A 21,022-nucleotide genomic window follows, 5' to 3' on the forward strand; every position below is an offset into this window, starting at 1 on the left:
TCTTAGGTTTGGACAACGAGTTTCTCTATGGAAGTTAAACTCAGACATCTCAAAATTCATGAAGTCAAACAGACTGCGCACCTCGCCCTCTTAAAGTATCCCAAGAAACATTCCTGAATAAAACCCTGTTTCATCCACATATCTGACAATAACTGACAACTGCACGCAGACTGGTGACACCATTGGTCTTAGAGCGGTGGGGCAATTTTCAAATTGTCTCGTTTTTATCCAATACAGCGTGTCAGATGTTTAGGTGTAGCCTAGGCTGCGGCAACATTTCTGTCGTGAGTTTTTGCTTGTGTCTGTCCAGAGTGATTATGTGTTAACATCTTTGCTAAATAAATACCGGAGGAAAGTGGAAAGCCTACCTGAGCATACCCTGCTTTTGTTTTTTCGTTAAGCTGAACACAATCGATGTTCTTCAGGTCACTGTACCCATCTTTCGACCAAGGCTCAGACTTTCCAAAAGCAGGCATGGCCAGCAATACAGACGGCTTGATGAAAAGCTCCCCGTTAACCAGCTATACTTTTGACGTCAGGTGGTACTGAACGCCCTCATCTTTTCATCCTTATTCATGAAACTAATCTCAGGCAGAGGTCGACCCTCGCTTTTAATTCACACCTTTCCTATGTACCCCAGAGAATGAAAGGGGTTCTTCAACAAAAAGTCCACAACATTTGTCAGCGTTGGCCATTCACTCATTCTGGCAGAGAAATCTGCACACTCGTGCTGATATGGAAGTTAGCAAGGCAAATTTAAATAAATTGCACTAACTGGGCACAAAAATAAAGTTCTAAAACCAAGAAAACAATGTATAATATACCTCCACCATCTCCTGTAATTTGAAAAAACTAATTTGAATTGAATAATATCCCCAAAATCTCTATCCAACATTGTCACCAAGCCTCTCAACACATAGAACCCCCATAATGCTCTGTGGCACAATCCCAATACAACTCACTAGGTTAATTCTCTGGATGGACAACATGTCATTTCATACTGCAAAAGCTTTGATTGGTTGGAGAACATCCTCCGGGAGTGGTCATAATTACCATGTATGTCAATGGAAGGGGGAAAGTCCTAGGAGCCTCCTGGGTTTTGTATTGAAGTCAATGTAGCCAGAGGAAGACGGATGCTAGCTGTCCTCCGGTTACACCATGGTGCTACCCCAGACAGGGCTGTTGAAGTTACTGTAGACCTTCATTGCAAAACAGTGTATTTTAATCAATTATTTGGTGACATATGAGAATATTTAGTAGAGTTTAATCTAAAAAGGATAACTTTTTTAATTTCTCTAGGGTACGTGGGACGGTAGCGTCCCACCTCGTCAACAGCCAGTGAAACTGCAGGGCGCCAAATTCAAAACAGAAATCCCATAACTAAAATTCCTCAAACATACATGTATTTTACACCATTTTAAAGATACACTTGTTGTAAATCCAACCACAGTGTCCGATTTCAAAAATGCTTTACTACGAAAGCAAACCAAACGATTATGTTAGGTCAGAGCCAAGTCACAGAAAAACACAGCCATTTTCCAGCCAAAGAGAGGAGTCACAAAAAGCAGAAATAGATAAAATGAATCACTAACCTTTGATGGTCTTCATCAGATGACACTCAAAGGACTTCATGTTACACAATACGTGTATGTTTTGTTCTGTAAAGTTCATATTTATATCCAAAAATCTGAGTTTACATTGGCGCATTATGTTCAGTAGTTCCAAAACATCCAGTGATTTTGCAGAGGGCCACATCAATTTACAGAAATACTCATAATCAACATTGCTTAAAGATACAACTGTTATGCATGGAATTTTAGATCTACCTCTCCTTAATGCAAACGCTATGTCAGATTTTTTTTAAACTTTACGGAAAAAGCACACCATGCAATAATCTGAGTACAGTGCTCAGACAAATCAAGTCAAACAGATATCCGCCATGTTGGAGTTAACAGAAGTCAGAAATAACATTAGAAATATTCACTTACCTTTGATGATCTTCATCAGAATGCACTCCCATGAATCCCAGTTCCACAATAAATGTTTGTTTTGTTTGATAATGTCCATCTTTTATGTCCAAATACCTCCTTTTGTTAGCGCGTTCAGTTCACAAATCCAAACTCACGACGCGCGGGCAAGTCCAGGCGAAAGGTCAGAAGAAAAGTCATATTACAGTTCGTAGGAACATGTCAAACGATGTATAGAATCAATCTTTACGATGTTAACATAAATCTTCAATAATGTTCTGTTACGAATCCCTTTTGGCCCGACAGTCTAGGGGGGGATGGTAATGAGACCCGTAACATAACTCATACAAATTCGAATAGTGACAAAGTAAAAGTGAGAACGAAATAACCACGACAACTGAAATCTACCATCAAACTCAGGGTTTATTGGAAAACACACAGTAATGGGGGGAGCAGGAAAAGGGGCTGAGCTGGACCCAAGGAAAGAAATAATAAGTATTCAAAAACACCCCTAAGCTAGACTAGCCTATTTCAACAACAGCTAACTAACTAACCAAAAATACAGTGGGTGGTCCGCCCAGTTCTAACTAGGGTATTTAACAAAGTTTACCTACGGGTAGTGTATGCCCATGGGCGACTTGTCTTGGTTCCCCCTTTTCCCACCAGCAAACAAACACAAACACCATAACCAAAAACAATACTCACAGGTGAGGACAAAGTGATATGGAGATGCTCAAACAAAAGATAGAACAATACATAAAGAGAGTGAAACAGAGAGATCTACAGACATGGCATTTACAGAGAGATTGAGCTCTACAGCAAACAACTGACAGGGTTTTTAAACAAAGGGAAAGGAACGGTGATTGGGTAGGAAACAGGAGGAGGTGTGTCTTCTGATTGATGATTGGTGACTGATTGGGGAGTGATGATTTTCACCTGTGAGGGGAGAAGGAGAGAAAAGAAACACACTCACAGGATACACAGAGGATACTTGTATCCGTAACATGTTCCAACCGGAGAATTCCTTTGTCTGTAGAAATGCAATGGAACAGAGCTCGCTCTCACGTGAGCGCACAAGACTGAGCTCGTGGCTCTCTGGCAGGCCTCTGACTCATTCCCCTCTCATTCGCCCCCACTTCACAGTAGAAGCCTCAAACAAGGTTCTAAAGACTGGTGACATCTAGTGGAAGCTTTAGGAAGTGCAAGTTGACCCCATAGACACTGTATATTCGATAGGCAATGAGTTGAAAAACTACAAACCTCAGATTTCCCACTTCCTGGTTGGATCAGGTTTTTGCCTGCCATATGGTTTCTGTTATACTCACAGACATCATTCAAGCTGTTTTAGAAACTTCAGAGTGTTTTCTATCCAAATCTACTAAGTATATGCATATTATTTTATGGCTGAGTAGCAGGCAGTTTAATTTGGGCACGCTTTTCATCCAAAATCCCCAATGCTGCCCCTACCCTAGAGAAGTTAATGTTTCACTATTTTTTTTTAAATGAAATTTCCTCTGAGGAGCCTCCACTGGTTAGGCCCTGATCTGGCTATGCCATATGGCTGTGGGCTTTGCTTAGCTGTCACGCCCTGACCTGAGATATCTCTGTTTTCTTTATTATTTTGGTTAGTTCAGGGTGTGACTAGGGTAGGTATGCTAGTTTTTGTATTGTCTATGGGTTTTGTATGTGTAGGGGTTTTGTTAATCTAGGTAGTATGTATGTCTATGGTGGCCTGATATGGTTCCCAATCAGAGGCAGCTGTTTATCGTTGTCTCTGATTGGGGATCATATTTAGGTAGCTATTTCACCTTTTGTGTTTGTGGGTTCTTGTTCTATGTTTAGTTGCCTGTCTGCACTACTCATATTAGCTTCACGGTTCGTATTGTTATTTTGTTCAGTGTTCATTCGTTAAATAAATAAGAATGTACGCTTACCACTCTGCGCCTTGGTCCGATCATTATGACGAACGTGACATTAGCAGACAAGATTTGCTTAGAATTCTGTGGCATTATTTTATATTATCTTAAAGCATGAAGAATACAATTGAACATAGCTGAATAAATTAGTAAGGATATTTTCTCCAAACGATTTCTGAGGGAGTGAGGTCCTACTATATGCTTCATTTTGAGATATTTATGCAACTTTAGCTGTATTACAAAGACTATATTTTTTGATTTTGGCAGGTTATGTTTTTAAATATGCAAGCATAGGCAGCATATCCATAAGGCTAGGGGAAGCTATTCCTAAATTAAATTACCCAAATGATATAGGCTAACTACTCCCATCTATACAGAAATAAATACAATTATTCATAATAGGCTACTAAAGCATGATTTGGCCACCGAGGAGCATTACCTTCTTTAAATCGTATTGCCTACAGTCAGAAGGAAAGGTAGCGCAAGCAATTTGAGCAGATGATTGTTGCATTGTGACTGTGAAGAGTAGAGAGGCCAAGCCAGGCATACCGCAATATTTCAAAATACAATCACAGGAAAACATAGTTTGGAAAGCAAATGTTTATAACTGTAAAGAGAAGACAATGAAAAGACTAATCATTTCAAATTCTCAACTTAATTGAGTGGACAATAGTAGAGCCTGTCTTATTGGCACCAGTGGAGAGAATCGGCAATATCCCCGGTGAGCATATTCACTATTTATCATTATTGGGTCCGTGTTACTTAAAAGTTTGTTTTTTGGACAATAATTTCCTCCAGTTTTGATGGACGGCATATTCAATTTGTGTCTCTCCTTCTTGTAGACCTATTACATGGACAACGTTGTTTGCCAGTACCCTGTAATTTGGCGTATTAAGAACGATTCTGATAATGTCTCCAGTCATATAAAGAGTAGTACAATTGCATGAAATGTGTTTATAGAAGGCCATATTTTTCCCATGCAAAGAGGGAAGAAATGTATCTGATATCGCCTAGGAATATACTCGCTCAGCCATGCATTGAACTGTATTTTTTTTTGCGAACAGTGACTGAGTTATATTATTAGCCTCAATGATGACTATCCAATCTACTCATCACATTAGGAATAGTAGACTATCTTACATACGTCTGCAAATAGAATGATGCATGAAGTGCTTTATTATAAAGGTGCATTTTTATGGTGAAAATGACTTTCCCCAAACTTGAAGCTCACATGTGTGCCAGGTTGTAAAGTGGATTCATGTGCTTAAAGTTAAGAATTGAGCAATAAATATAGCAGCACGAGAAAGCTGGGATCCTTTCTTTAAATAGTTGCCAGTCAAATCTCTGTTGCCACATGCTTATAAGAACACGTGTTTTGCTAGGCTCTGTGGGCTCTGTGCTCTCCAACCATGTTCCAGGGGGTCCTAAAGCCTATAGGATACGTTATTTGGTCACTTTAGTTGTGATACAATCAAATTATAAGCCCATGCGCTAGGCTACATGATGTGTGTGACTATGATTAGAAAAAGTCGCAACAAAAAAAAGGCATGTGGTGTTTCTTGTCTTACTGCACATGCTGGGCATCATTTACATTTAGAATGTAACCGTTATTATGCACCTGTCGGAACAGTAGCAGGGGAATAAAATACATGTCATCTCTGCACTTAATTAGCAAATGAAGGACGCTTTTCCTGTGGTTCATTTTCATGCCAGCCAGGTAGGCTATACTCCTGCTGTAGAGCAACGCAATGGGCTTAATATTACCAAGACAGTTGTGAAGAGGGCACGACAACTCCTTTTCCCCCTCAGCAGACTGAAAAGATTTGGCACGAGAAAGCTGGGATCCTTTCTTTAAATAGTTGCCAGTCAAAAACTCTGTTGTCACATGCCCACAGAGCCTAGCAAAACACGTGTTCTTATAAGCATGTGACAACAGAGATTTGACTGGCAACTATTTAAAGAAAGGATCCCAGCTTTCTCGTGCTGCTATATTTATTGCTCAATTCTTAACTTTAAGCACATGAATCCACTTTACAACCTGGCACACATAGGTGGTGTGTGAGCTTCAAGTTTGGGGAAAGTCATTTTCACCATAAAAAAGCACCTTTATAATAAAGCACTTCATGCATCATTCTATTTGCAGACGTATGTAAGATAGTCTACTATTCCTAATGTGATGAGTAGATTGGATAGTCATCATTGAGGCTAATAATATAACTCAGTCACTGTTCGCAAAAAAAAATACAGTTCAATGCATGGCTGAGCGAGTATATTCCTAGGCGATATCAGATACATTTCTTCCCTCTTTGCATGGGAAAAATATGGCCTTCTATAAACACATTTCATGCAATTGTACAACTCTATATGACTGGAGACATTAGCAGAATCGTTCTTATTACGCCAAATGACAGGGTACTACTCTGCTGACACTGACAAACAACGCTGACAAACAACGCTGTCCAACGCTGTCCCCAGATCCTGAAAAAGTTCTACAGCTGCACCATCGAGAGTATCCTGATCGGTTGCATCACCGCCTGGTATGGCAACTGCTCGGCATCTGACCGTAAGGCTATAGAGGCTAGTGTGGGGCTATCACAAGCTTCCTGCCATCCAGGATCTATATACTAGGCGGTGTCAGAGGAAGCCCCCAAAGATTGTCAAACTCCAGTCACAGACTGTTCTCTCTGCTACCGCACGGCAAGCACCAAGCTAGGACCAATTGGCTCCTTAACTGCTTCTACCCCCAAGCCATAAGACTGCTGAACAATTTGCCACCAGACCTATTTACATCAACCCCCCGCCACTCTATTTGTTTTTTTTACACTGTTGCTACTCGCTGTTCATTATCTGTTCATAGTCACTTCACACCTACCTACATGTACAAATTACCTCAACTAACCTGTACCCCCGCACATTTTTTTTATTTATTCAACTAGGCAAGTCAATGACGGCCTAGGAACTGCCTGTTCAGGGGCAGAACGACAGATTTGTACCTTGTCAGCTCGGGGTTTTGAACTTGCAACCTTTCGGTTACTAGTCCAACGCTCTAACCACTAGGCTAAGTTTTTTTTGCAACTTTTTCAAATCATAATCACACACCTCATGTAGTTATGGTAAGGTTTGTATCACGACTAAAGTGGCCAAATAACTTCTTAAAATGAAACACCATACAGCTAGCGACTGAAGTCAGCGTGCATGCGCCAGGCCGCCACAAGGAGTCGCTAGAGTGCGATGTGACAAGGACATCCCAGTTGTCCAAACCCTCCCCTAACATTGCCTTAGACCGCTGCCCCACTCGGGAGGCCTAACTGGCATACATACGCAGCGCGTGAGTATCAAGTTTAGGGAAGATAATTTTCACCATGAAAATGCTAACCTTTATAATAAAAGCATTACATGCAGAATAGCATTTGCGGTCACTTTCCCCGCTAATTGATTGCATTTTGGAACATTTGCGCTTATGATGTGAAGAAATAGCCTAATAGTTGATCAACATTTAAGCTAAACGTTCTGATCTGTTGCATCAGCCTCATTGCTTAAACACATGTTTTTTGGATGCTAATGGTTGTATTAATTTGGGATCTATCACATCCCACAACTGTCTCAGACTATGTTTTGAATATTTCTTTCTCTCACAGAATATAATAGGTCAACTTTTGTACTATTGGGATAGTAAATTGACATAGGCTAGTTATTTTGCTGGATAGTAGATTGACATAGGCTAGTGCTTTTGCTGTTTGTTAGGCCTACTCATCTTGTTGGCTGACGAAAAGTAAATGTGGACAGTTCTTTCAATATTGTCAATATACGCCTCGGAATTGGCCGTTCCGTCCCTGATGTGTCCGTCTTCACGTGTAGCCTGTGAAAAAGACCTGATCACGTGACGGGCATTGGCTACTAAGAATTGAGCTTTCTGAGAGAGCCATGTGAGTGAAAGGTGCTTCGGTGCCCACAGCCAGGAGAATGGAATTATATTTAATATATTCGGCCCTAGGGCTCAACAGTCACTGGCCGCAAAAGGCATGGATTTCTTTAGGGGGCATTACTGCCATACAATGGGGATGCCGCCGAGAAGTTTGAGGCATTATCAAGTGCTTGTCAAATTGTGAATGAGAGACTGATTAAGTGTGTGTACTGCTCAAAAAACAAAGCATAGCTCATGCCTTTCATGCAACTTTTTTCAAATCATCATTAGAGTTGCATCATGCAGCCTCAGAATGTATACAACATCTAAACATATAGCCCAACGTTTGTATCACAACTACAGTTGCATAAATAACTCTAAATTAAGCAAATAGGAGGACCTGTTTCTTTGTTAACCCCTCAACACAGAATAGCTGCATGCGAGCACTCCCTCAAATCATTTGGAGAAAATACCCTTTCTATTTTATTCATCAATGTTCAATTGTATTCTTCATTCTAAAAAATCATATAAAATAGTGCCACGGAATTCTTAGCAAATCTTTTCTGCTAAATTAACTAATGTAGCCCACAGCCATATGTAGCCCACAGCCATAGCCAGATCAGGGCCTAACATAAGGACAACTGTTTAAAGAGTTACCATCTTCCATATTAAACTCTGAAGATCTTTACCTATCACATCCATAAAACAGTCAACACATTAATGATAACCTTTTATCATATTGTCATTCTGAACAGTCGTAACCTTCTTGGATCTGCAAAACCCCCAGCCTTACTTATGATTCAGTACTACATAAATTGGTTTAATTATTTATTTACTAGCCAACTAAATAATAACACAGATTAAACATACACACTTCTTACATAATTAAAGGTCCCTAGTGGACTGACACAATATGGTGGCTTTTTACATAACAACATGGAGAGGGAGAGAGAGAAAAAGACACTTATCATTGATACATTTACAAAACTATTCTCACAGTAATCATATACTTTGCACATGAACCACCACCCTTTTGAAAAAATAAATCATGATTGTATTTATGTGTGAATGTCTTTGTCCGTCCTGAACAGAACTAAAGAGTTCACTCTGTTCCATTCGCTCCTGAAGCTGCTTCTTTGAAGATAGGCTAGCCAGCCGTGTCGATGGTTCCTAGTGGGGTGATGAGAGTAGTGTAATACGATGGTTTGAGGAGAATAGTACAGTTGGATGATTTGAAGAGTAATAGCATGGTCCCACTTAAATGAACATTTCTAGATATTTGACTTAGGACAGCTAATCAGCCGTACCAGTGATTGTCCTAGAGGGGAGTTTTCTCCTCTCTCCACCTCGTGTTAATAGTCAGAGTTTCAACCACTTTACATGCACAGCTGCAGCCTGGCAATGTTCTGGTCTAGTCTGGGAGGTGAGTTTCTTTTTTCTTTACCTCATGTTGAGGTTCAAAGTTCCAACCATTTCAACCGTGTAGGGTACCGTTTTTCTGGTCTAATGTTCATTTGGTTACAATAACGCTCGGGGAAGGAACCAAAGGGAGTGACATAAATAGGGCAGGTAATTAAGGAGGTGATGGAGTCCAGGTGAGTCTTATGAAGCACAGGTGCGCGTAACGAGGGTGACAGATGTGCGCCATAACAAGCAGCCTGGTGACCTAGAGACTGGAGAGGGAGCACACGTGACACTGACACGCTCTCTGACCTCACTCGGGGGGTGTCTACTTATGCACAGTTTATAGGAGGTAGATTCTCTTATGGCTCCTAAATTCACATTCCTACTTAATACTTTCATCATTTTTCATATTATATGCATGTATTTGATGGAAACTTGACAGACAAAGGGGATATACTTTCCAAGTTACAGTATTTCCTTTATACCATTTTTAATGACACCACAAAATAACAATCCATTTGAAATGATTATTCCCCACTGACCATTCCCTACGTTCTTATGTTAGAAATATTGTTCCAGTATTTGCTTTAGAAACTGTTAGAGTTTCGGCGGGAAGACTGTCTGTTAACAAAGGGATTCATTTGGTTAATATTGGAGGGGACAAAAGAGAGTCCTCTTCTCCTGTAATTTACAAGAGGGTGTGAACTGTCAACCCCCCAGCAGCTCCCTCCCCCCTTCTTTGGGTGAGAGAGGGCCTGGCTACTGTCATCCACCGCCGGCCGAGCTGATCTGACCCATTCTGATCCTCACAGGGCAGTCATGTCACTATGCGTGGAAGCCAGGAAATGCTAAATGTGTTTATGTTCATTAACGGTCAATTACCATGAGAACGGCAGTTATTTGCTTGATAATCACCGACGGACAAAATGTCATTACCGCCACAGCCCTATCTAGGGAAAATGAAAATACCTCTATTTTGGGAGAAGAGCAGCTCAGTTTTCATTGTTGTGGCTCGGGGGTTAAATGGGTTCCATAACACAAGCTGAGACTCTGATTGCAATCAAATATGGGAGATTTCCAACTGTGGTCAATTTGGAGTACTTTTCTTACGCTCTTGGCCCATGATGACCCATATATCAACAACTATTTGTCACTTCACTGACATGAGTGAACAAAACAAAACTTTTTGCAATAGAAAACAAAAATCTGCGGTCTTATTGGACAAATCATATACAGTGCCTTTGGAAAGTAGTCCGACCCCTTGACTTTTTCCACATTTTGTTAGGTTACAGCCTTATTCTAAAATTGATTAAATTGTTGTTGTTTTTATCTCATCAATCTGCCCACAATACCCAATAATGAAATAGCAAAAACAGGATTTAGACATTTTTGCTCATTTATTTAAAAAAAAATGTAAAACTGAAATATCACATTTACATAAGTATTCAGACCCTTTTCTCAGTACTTTGTTGAAGCAACTTTGGCTGCAATTACAGCCTCGAGTCTTCTTGGGTGTGATGCTACAAGCTTGGCACACCTGTATTTGGGGAGTTTCTCCCATTCTTCTCGGCAGATCCTCTCAAGCTCTGTCAGGTTGGAGCGCTGCTACACAGCTATTTTCAGGTCTCTCCAGAGATGTCCATGCTCCATGCTTTGCCTCAAAGCCACTCCTGCGTTGTCTTGGCTGTGTGCTTAGGGTTGTTGTCCTGTTAGAAGGTGAACCTTCACCCCAATCTGTGGTCCTGTGCGCTCTAGAGCAGGTTTTCATTAAGGATCTCTCTGTACTTTACTCCGTTCATCTTTGCCTCGGTCCTGACTAGTCCCCCAGTCTCTGCCGCTGAAAAACATCTCCACAGCCTGATGCTGCCACCACCATACTTCACCATAGGGATGGTGCCAGGTTCCCTCCAGAAGTGACGCTTGCCATTCAGGCCAAAGAGTTCAATCTTCGTTTCATTAGACCAGAGAATCTTGTTTCTAATGGTCTTGGAGTCCTTTAGGTGCCTTTTAGCAAACACCATGCGGGCTGTCATGGGCCTTTTACTGATGGGTGGATTCCATCAGGTCACTCTACCATAAAGGCCTGATTGGTGGAGTGCTGCAGAGATGGTTGTCCTTCTGGAAGGTTCTCCCATCTCCACAGAGGAACTCTAGAGCTCTGTCATTGTGACCATCGGGTTCTTGGTCACCTTCCTGACCAAGGCCCTACTACCCCGATTGCTCAGTTTTGTCATGCTTGCAACTTCTTCCATGATGTTTGCCACTGTGTTCTTGGGACCTTCAATTCAGCAGAAATTATTCGGTACCATTTCCCAGATGTGTGCTTCGACACAATCCCGTCTTGGAGCTCTACGGACAATTCCTTCAACCTCATGGCTTGGTTTTTGCTCTGACAGGCACTGTCAACTGGGGGACCTTATATAAACAGATGTGCGCCTTTTCAAATCATGTCCAATCAATTGAATGTACCACAGGTGGACTCCAAGTTGTATACACATCTCAAGGATGATCAACGGAAACAGGATGTACCTGAGCTCAATTTCGAGTCTCATAGCAAAAGGTCTGAATACTTATGTAAATATTGGATTTCTGTTTTTTTTATTTTTAATACATTTCCAAACATTCCTAAAAACCTTTGGAATTATGGGGATTGCTGGGGATTGCTGTTGATTGCTGAGTATTTAAAAAATAAATACATTTTAGAATAAGGCTGTAACGTAACAAAATGTGGAAAAATTCAAGGGGTCTGAATACTTTCTGAAGGCACTGTAGCATCTCCCTGTTCAAAACATTTCCTCCCTAATGAACACGACCCATGTCTTATCTTCGTGTCATGGAAAGGCATACTGAAGAAAATAACTCTTCTCTCTGTCTGTCCTTCAGGGCTGCTGAAATCATCTACTCCCTCACCCTGGCCCATATTAGGAGGTCTGGGAAGCGGAATGATTTTCCAGCAATGGAGAATTACAGACTGCTCACTGAAGCCAGGAGGAACCTGGGCCTGTTCCAGCACCATGACGCCATCACAGGCACCGGCAAGGAATTGGTAGTGATCGACTACGGTATCAGGTATCACTTTTTTTTTTATTGCTTGCTTTATTAGTTTTCATTGTCTTAATTGATGGGGAGAGATGCAGTTCAAACGTGAACACGAGGATTAATCAATAATTTTATGGATTGGCACTGACATGGTTTTGTGATTATTACCAGCATCGTGCTGTAGACGTTGGTTAAATTAAAGTGAAACTCAGAACTTTGACTGCTTTCCTCTGGGCATTTCATTAGAACAAATCTCCCTTCTCAGATTGTTTCATTCCATTTTGAATTTGAAACAAGTGATCGTCAATTCCGCTCACTGGCTGGTGCTGAAGGACAAAAGTGCATACAGTTACAATCCCTCAAAGGCCTTCCTTCAAATGGTGAGTTAAAAAAAAATGTTGGCATTTTAATTTTAGTGTTGAAACACAAGGTAGTTGATTGTACATAGCAACATTTCAGATTAGTATAGTGATTTTCAAAGGGTGACAGTTTATGGTGGTGGTGCAGGGAGTGAAATGCGTGCCATAGCTACATTTGAAGTGTTTACCAGACTCTACTTTCGGCCAAATCCCTGAAGGAGGCACAACATCAGGATTTGAATATGCAAATTGCCCGGGCAGGAAGTCAACATCAATTTTCAGAGTAAAGTATCCTCTTCCACTTCCTGGTTTCACTACAGCAGCTGAAAAGACGCTCGATATGCATCTCACTCACCCAAACCTAATGAAAATTGTGTTCAAGTGAATGAGCCTTAGATGTTTAAATAGCTTTTCCGTTTTGAAAAGCATTACCAATACCAGAAAAACTCAAATTAAATATATTTTTTTGAAAACTAGTCTATAAGGACTGGATATAGCCCGTAGACTGTGTGTTGGTGTAGCTATACCAGATTGGTGTTCTTTTGCAAATCAACTCTAATCTCATTTCTCTCAGGATGATATCCAGCCTGCTCAAGATGCCCTGCCTCGAAAAACAGTTCTGAAAATCAGCTCACAGCCTAGGTAAGGCACCGTACAAATCTTCCTCCCTTTTCCCTTACACATTCTGCCTGATATTATGACCCCTTTCACATTGCAAACATGATTTAGATAAAATACAGGAAGTAATAGTCTGGTCAGGTTGAACAATGTTAAACCTGATGACAACAGCTGTGGAATCTTTTCTTTATGACCAATTTGCCTTTCAGACTTTTCAAAGCGTTAGCAACTCGCACCAACCTGTCTATTTTCCCACAGGTCTGTGGTCGTCTACAACCCCACGGAGCAGGACCGCACGTCAGTGGTGACTGTGTATGTGAACACTCCCCACGTACGTGTGGTCACAGACCACGGTCGTCCCGTCCCCGCTCAAGTCAGCGCGGTGTGGAACGAACCCACCACAGCCTCCACAGATGCCTTCCAGGTACAATTGTCCATTTTTTGTCGTTTGTGTTTGTATTTAGCCTTTATTTATCCATGTGAATGTTATTTATCAATCGTTTTTTATAATGGCAGAATCAGGTAGGACTATGAGGTTACCACGGAGATTAACTGGAGATTGATTACCAATGTGTTACCAGTTCATTGTGATTTTATCTTTTATGTTCATGTATGCTTTCCCCCACATTATCTCATGTTATGGTGTTTTCTCTTGGGGTCAGTTGTCATTCATAGCGCAGGTGCCAGCGCTGGGTCTTGGGGTGTACCAGTTAGGTGAGGCTGCGAGCGGCAGAGCGGAGACTGCAGAATACGTCTTCTTCAGGCAGAGCGGCGAGCTTTCCGTCAACGTGAAGCACTTCACAGTTAACATCCCCCAGGACGCCTCCACCCCCCTCAGCATCCACAACCCCCACCTCCAGGTCTGGAGCTCCCCCATCACCGGCCTGATGGAGGTGAGACATGCACAGCATAGCATAACAAAGCATACCATTGCACGGTAAAGCATAACATGGCATAGTTTAGTAAAGCATAGCATAGCAAAGAATAGCTTAGTAAAGTATAGCATAGCTTAGTAAAGCATAGCTTAGTAAAGTATAGTTTAGTATAGCATAGTTTAGTAAAGCATAGTTTAGTAAAGCATAGTTTAGTAAAGAATAGCATAGTAAAGAATAGCATAGTAAAGTATAGCATAGCTTAGTAAAGCATAGTTTAGTAAAGCATAGTTTAGTAAAGCATAGTTTAGTAAAGCATAGCTTAGTAAAGAATAGTTTAGTAAAGCATAGTTTAGTAAAGCATAGTTTAGTAAAGCATAGTTTAGTAAAGCATAGCATAGTAAAGAATAGCTTAGTAAAGCATAGTTTAGTATAGCATAGTTTAGTAAAGCATAGTTTAGTAAAGCATAGTTTAGTAAAGAATAGTTTAGTAAAGCATAGTTTAGTAAAGCATAGTTTAGTAAAGAATAGCATAGTAAAGAATAGCTTAGTAATGTATAGCATAGCTTAGTAAAGCATAGTTTAGTATAGCATAGTTTAGTAAAGCATAGTTTAGTAAAGCATAGTTTAGTAAAGCATAGCTTAGTAAAGAATAGTTTAGTAAAGCATAGTTTAGTAAAGCATAGCATAGTAAAGAATAGCTTAGTAAAGCATAGTTTAGTATAGCATAGTTTAGTAAAGCATAGTTTAGTAAAGCATAGTTTAGTAAAGAATAGCATAGTAAAGAATAGCTTAGTAAAGTATAGCATAGCTTAGTAAAGCATAGCTTAGTAAAGTAAAGCATAGCTTAGTAAAGCATAGCTTATAGCATAGCTTAGTAAAGCATAGCTTAGTAAAGCATAGCTTAGTAAAGTAAAGCATAGCTTAGTAAAGCATAGCTTATAGCATAGCTTAGTAAAGTATAGCATAGTAAAAAATAGCTTAGTAAAGTAAAGCATAGCTTAGTAAAGCATAGCACTTCACAACACAGCAGGGCACAATGCAGAACTCCTGAAAAAGTGTTATATAATTAAAAAACAAAAACTACGTTTTAAGTGAGAAGTAGGCATTGGTCTGAAGCCGAAAAAGAAAGGAAATTCACACAAGCACCACAATGCGTACTTCACCCATGCTCTACCAAGGTTTTCCAGCACACAGCTTTGACCTACTACAGGAGCTATGTTGGTTTATGGTACTTACCACAATGTGTCGGCAGGTTACTTCAAACCTTCTCAAACAGCCTAATTCATACTCTTAGAGGAGGTTTTATTATATGAAAGCAAGCTTTGTTTTTATACTTACAAGACAATGAGGCTTGATTGAGCTATTTTGTCTTGTAGTAATGTGGTTCCTGCCTGTATTTCCTTAAACCTTTATTTTAACAATACATGTCATTGAAAAATACCTATTTTTGGGTCAGTAGGTACCCAACATAAGAACAGGAGGTGGTGGTGTGTTCGACTCAGTCACTCATATACAGTGCCTTGCGAAAGTATTCGGCCCCCTTGAACTTTGCGACCTTTTGCCACATTTCAGGCTTCAAACATAAAGATATAAAACTGTATTTTTTTGTGAAGAATCAACAACACGTGGGACACAATCATGAAGTGGAACAACATTTATTGGATATTTCAAACTTTTTTAACAAATCAAAAACTGAAAAATTGGGCGTGCAAAATTATTCAGCCCCCTTAAGTTAATACTTTGTAGCGCCACCTTTTGCTGCGATTACAGCTGTAAGTCGCTTGGGGTATGTCTCTATCAGTTTTGCACATCGAGAGACTGACATTTTTTCCCATTCCTCCTTGCAAAACAGCTCGAGCTCAGTGAGGTTGGATGGAGAGCATTTGTGAACAGCAGTTTTCAGTTCTTTCCACAGATTCTCGATTGGATTCAGGTCTGGACTTTGACTTGGCCATTCTAACACCTGGATATGTTTATTTTTGAACCATTCCATTGTAGATTTTGCTTTATGTTTTGGATCATTGTCTTGTTGGAAGACAAATCTCTTTCCCAGTCTCAGGTCTTTCGCAGACTCCATCAGGTTTTCTTCCAGAATGGTCCTGTATTTGGCTCCATCCATCTTCCCATCAATTTTAACCATCTTCCCTGTCCCTGCTGAAGAAAAGCAGGCCCAAACCATGATGCTGCCACCACCATGTTTGACAGTGGGGAGGGTGTGTTCAGGGTGATGAGCTGTGTTGCTTTTACGCCAAACATCACGTCTTGCATTGTTGCCAAAAAGTAAAATTTTGGTTTCATCTGACCAGAGCACCTTCTTCCACATGTTTGGTGTGTCTCCCAGGTGGCTTGTGGCAAACTTTAAACAACACTTTTTATGGATATCTTTAAGAAATGGCTTTCTTCTTGCCACTCTTCCATAAAGACCAGATTTGTGCAATACACGACTGATTGTTGTCCTATGGACAGAGTCTCCCACCTCAGCTGTAGATCTCTGCAGTTCATCCAGAGTGATCATGGGCCTCTTGGCTGCATCTCTGATCAGTCTTCTCCTTGTATGAGCTGAAAGTTTAGAGGGACGGCCAGGTCTTGGTAGATTTGCAGTGGTCTGATGCTCTCTGCGCTTTTAACGGACCTCTGAGACTATCACAGTGCAGGTGCATTTATACGGAGACTTGATTACACACAGGTGGATTGTATTTATCATCATTAGTCATTTAGGTCAACATTGGATCATTCAGAGATCCTCACTGAACTTCTGGAGAGAGTTTGCTGCACTGAAAGTAAAGGGGGCTGAATAATTTAGCACGCCAAATTTTTCAGTTTTTGATTTGTTAAAAAAGTTTGAAATATCCAATAAATGTCATTCCACTTCATGATTGTGTCCCACTTGTTGTTGATTCTTCACAAAAAAATACAGTTTTATATCTTTATGTTTGAAGGCTGAAATGTGGCAAAAGGTCGCAAAGTTCAAGGGGGCCGAATACTTTCGCAAGGCACTGTAGATATAGAGGTCTATAGAGCATGTCTGCATTCCTGATTTCTGTCACCGTTAGCTTACCTGCGTTGTATTTACATAAGCTCAGAACCACTTGTATTTCAAACATGGCCCTGTTTTATCAACTGCTGTGGTGATCAATGGGCAGTTTATCGCCTTTGTCAAAAGACTATGTAGCTTAAAGTTATATGTGTATTTGTATTTCTTTTTGCAATACAGATGATGCCGCTACAATAATACACATTTACAATAGGCCTGTATCTGAAAAATACATACATACTGATGATATATATATATTATTTTAATAGCAGGACACTGCAAAGTCCATGATCCCTCTGAATAGTATGAATTAGGTTGTTTGAAAAAGGTCTGAATCCAGACTAACCTGCCCACACACTGCTGGAAGTCAAATAGACAAACCTAGCTACCGTAGTAGGTCAAAGATGTGTGCTGCAAAACCTTGGTAGAGCATGGGTGAAGTACGCTTTGTGGTGCTCAGGTGAATTTCAGATCAATGCCGACTTCTCACCTAAAACAAAAAAAAAATGTTTTTAATTTCCATGTTTTTTACACCGGAAGGTGACAACTACTGAAGAAGTGCATAGTACTACATTACCTGTAAACAATAATGAGTTATTGCAAAATATAAGATTTACAATCAAAAGTACATTTATCAGATATAGTCAACGTTGTACATACAGTTCAGGGATGGCCACAATTGCTCTTTAAGAGCTACAAGGTTATGCAGGCTTTCTTGTTCAAGCACAGTTCTACCACACCTGTACAAAATATTTTTTAAAGAATACATATTTACAATTCTGACGTTGGATAGGCGGTCGAAATCCTTTAGCTACAAATGTTCGTAGTAACGCTGTACACAGCAGTCCAACCCCAGTAAAAGAGAACAGATTCCCCACATTTATAAATGGCATCTATCCTGGCCATTAAGCAGGCTGGGGCATTCCCTGCAGCACAAAGATTGGTGTAGAGGTCCACTGCTCTTGTGTGCACGTCAGGAGAGGGGGTAATCAAATGCTTGTTTAACAATTCAACTGCAGAGCTGGTAAGTCTGCCATTTAAGCAGTGTGTCCCTGGGATGTACCGTAGGGATGGCATGCATCTGACGGATGAGGGCAACGACGTCCTCCTTGAGAGATTGAGAGCTGGTCTCTCCACCGTAGTAGCAATGACGCACACACTAGTACTACATACACGTCACACTCCCTGTCCCTTGCCACTCAAAAATGTCCAACAAACCCCAAATCTTATTTTTAAGAGACCCCTAATAAATAAAAATTAGCACTAGTGTGTATGTCGGGAAAGAGAGGGGAATGTCAAAAACTATACACGAAAGAGAATGGTCAAAATATCAGGGCGGAGACGCTAACCTGTACACTACGATCTCTGTTAGCTAGCTTATTTGTTTGTGCTCTGATTACACACAAGTGTCCAGGTCAGACGTTTACACAGATGACTTCAGTCAATATGAAAAACCTTCCATAGCAAAATATACCTAGCACCCTCTTTTTGCTTCTCATCCAACTGGTGTTAGCTAAGCTAACTTCAGCTGCTAGCCTTCTACTAGTTAGCTATTACTGTTGCGCAGCAGCCGAGTTGCTCAACCTGGTTTTAGATCTGTTACGGGGTCGGATTCTTCTGTTACGGTGAGTGAATGAGGACCCAAAAGCGAACTAACTTAAACAGAGCTTCTTTAATAACCAAACATAGGTAGGCTCAGATAGACCGGCAGATTCCGACAGGACAGGACAAGGTTACAGCAAACATGACGATAGTCTGGCTCAGGCATGAAACACAACAAACAAGAATCCGACAAGGACAGGAACAAAAACAGAGAGAGATATAGGGACCTAATCAGAGGGAAAAAGGGAACAGGTGGGAAACGGGGTGAATGGGTAGTTAGGAGGAGACAAGGCACAGCTGGGGGAAACAGGGGGAGAAAAGGTAACCTAACAACGACCAGCAGAGGGAGACAGGGTGAAGGGAAAGGACAGAAACACACAACATGACAATACATGACAGTACCCCCCCACTCACCGAGCGCCTCCTGGCGCACTCGAGGAGGAAACCTGGCGGCAACGGAGGAAATCCTCGATCAGCGCACGGTCCAGCACGTCCCGAGAGGGAACCCAACTCCTCTCCTCAGGACCGTACCCCTCCCAATCAACGAGGTACTGGTGACCACGGCCCCGAGGACGCATGTCCAAAATCCTGCGGACCCTGTAGATGGGTGCGCCCTCGACAAGGATGGGGGGGGGGGGGGAAGACGAGCGGGGGCGCGAAGAACGGGCTTAATACAGGAGACATGGAAGACCGGGTGGACGCGACGAAGGTATCGCGGAAGAAGAAGTCGAACTGCGACAGGATTAATGACCCGAGAAATACGGAACGGACCAATGAACCGCGGGGTCAACTTGCGAGAAGCCGTCTTAAGGGGAAGGTTCTGAGTGGAGAGCCAAACTCTCTGACCGCGACAATATCTAGGACTCTTAGTTCTACGCTTATTAGCAGCCCTCACAGTCTGCGTCCTATAACGGCAAAGTGCAGACCTGACCCTCTTCCAGGTGCGCTCGCAACGTTGGACAAAAGCCTGAGCGGAGGGGACGCTGGACTCGGCGAACTGAGATGAGAACAGCGGAGGCTGGTACCCGAGGCTACTCTGAAAAGGAGATAGCCCGGTCGCAGACGAAGGAAGCGAGTTGTGGGCGTATTCTGCCCAGGGGAGCTGTTCTGACCAAGACGCAGGGTTGCGAAAAGAAAGACTGCGTAAGATGCGACCAATAGTCTGATTGGCCCGTTCTGCTTGACCGTTAGACTGGGGGTGAAAGCCGGAAGAGAGACTGACGGAAGCCCCAATCAAACGGCAAAACTCCCTCCAAAATTGAGACGTGAATTGCGGACCTCTGTCCGAAACGACGTCTGACGGAAGGCCATGAATTCTGAAAACATTCTCGATGATGATTTGTGCCGTCTCTTTAGCAGAAGGAAGCTTAGCAAGGGGAATGAAATGAGCCGCCTTAGAGAACCTATCGACAACCGTAAGAATAACAGTCTTCCCCGCTGACGAAGGCAGTCCGGTGACAAAATCTAAGGCGATGTGAGACCACGGTCGAGAGGGAATGGGAAGCGGCCTGAGACGGCCGGCAGGAGGGGAGTTACCGGACTTAGTCTGCGCGCAGACCGAACAAGCAGCCACGAAACGACGCGTGTCATGCTCCCGGGTGGGCCACCAAAAACGCTGGCGAATGGAAGCAAGCGTACCCCGAACGCCAGGGTGGCCGGCTAACTTGGCAGAGTGAGCCCACTGAAGAACGGCCAGACGAGTAGGAACGGGAACGAAAAGAAGGTTCCTAGGACAAGCGCGCGGCGACGGAGTGTGAGTGAGCGCTTGCTTTACCTGCCTCTCAATTCCCCAGACAGTCAACCCGACAACACGCCCCTCAGGGAGAATCCCCTCGGGGTCAGTGGAGGCTACTGAAGAACTGAAGAGACGAGATAAAGCATCAGGCTTGGTGTTCTTAGAGCCCGGACGATAAGAAATCACGAACTCGAAACGAGCGAAAAACAGCGCCCAACGCGCCTGACGCGCATTAAGTCGTTTGGCAGAACGGATGTACTCAAGGTTCCTATGGTCAGTCCAAACGACAAAAGGAACGGTCGCCCCCTCCAACCACTGTCGCCATTCGCCTAGGGCTAACCGGATGGCGAGCAGTTCGCGGTTTCCCACATCATAGTTACGTTCCGACGGCGACAGGCGATGAGAAAAATACGCGCATGGGTGGACCTTGTCGTCAGAGAGAGAGCGCTGAGAAAGAATGGCTCCCACGCCCACCTCTGACGCGTCAACCTCGACAACGAACTGTCTAGAGACGTCAGGTGTAACAAGGATAGGAGCGGATGTAAAACGATTCTTGAGGAGATCAAAAG

General features: G+C 42.1%; 1 protein-coding gene across 2 annotated transcripts in view; it reads left to right on the forward strand.

Annotated features, from left to right (window-relative positions):
• Window positions 1–21,022, forward strand: part of LOC139408866 (alpha-mannosidase 2-like) — a 77,525-nt gene that overhangs the window by 37,985 nt on the left and 18,518 nt on the right. For both annotated transcript variants that reach the window (XM_071153268.1, XM_071153269.1), the window contains exons 10-14: window positions 12,075–12,260; window positions 12,496–12,610; window positions 13,164–13,231; window positions 13,466–13,631; window positions 13,870–14,100. In XM_071153268.1, coding sequence (XP_071009369.1) covers window positions 12,075–12,260; window positions 12,496–12,610; window positions 13,164–13,231; window positions 13,466–13,631; window positions 13,870–14,100 — 766 coding nt within the window. The remainder of the gene's footprint in view (window positions 1–12,074; window positions 12,261–12,495; window positions 12,611–13,163; window positions 13,232–13,465; window positions 13,632–13,869; window positions 14,101–21,022) is intronic.

Source organism: Oncorhynchus clarkii, chromosome 5, assembly GCF_045791955.1.
Source record: "Oncorhynchus clarkii lewisi isolate Uvic-CL-2024 chromosome 5, UVic_Ocla_1.0, whole genome shotgun sequence".
NCBI lineage: Eukaryota > Metazoa > Chordata > Actinopteri > Salmoniformes > Salmonidae > Oncorhynchus > Oncorhynchus clarkii.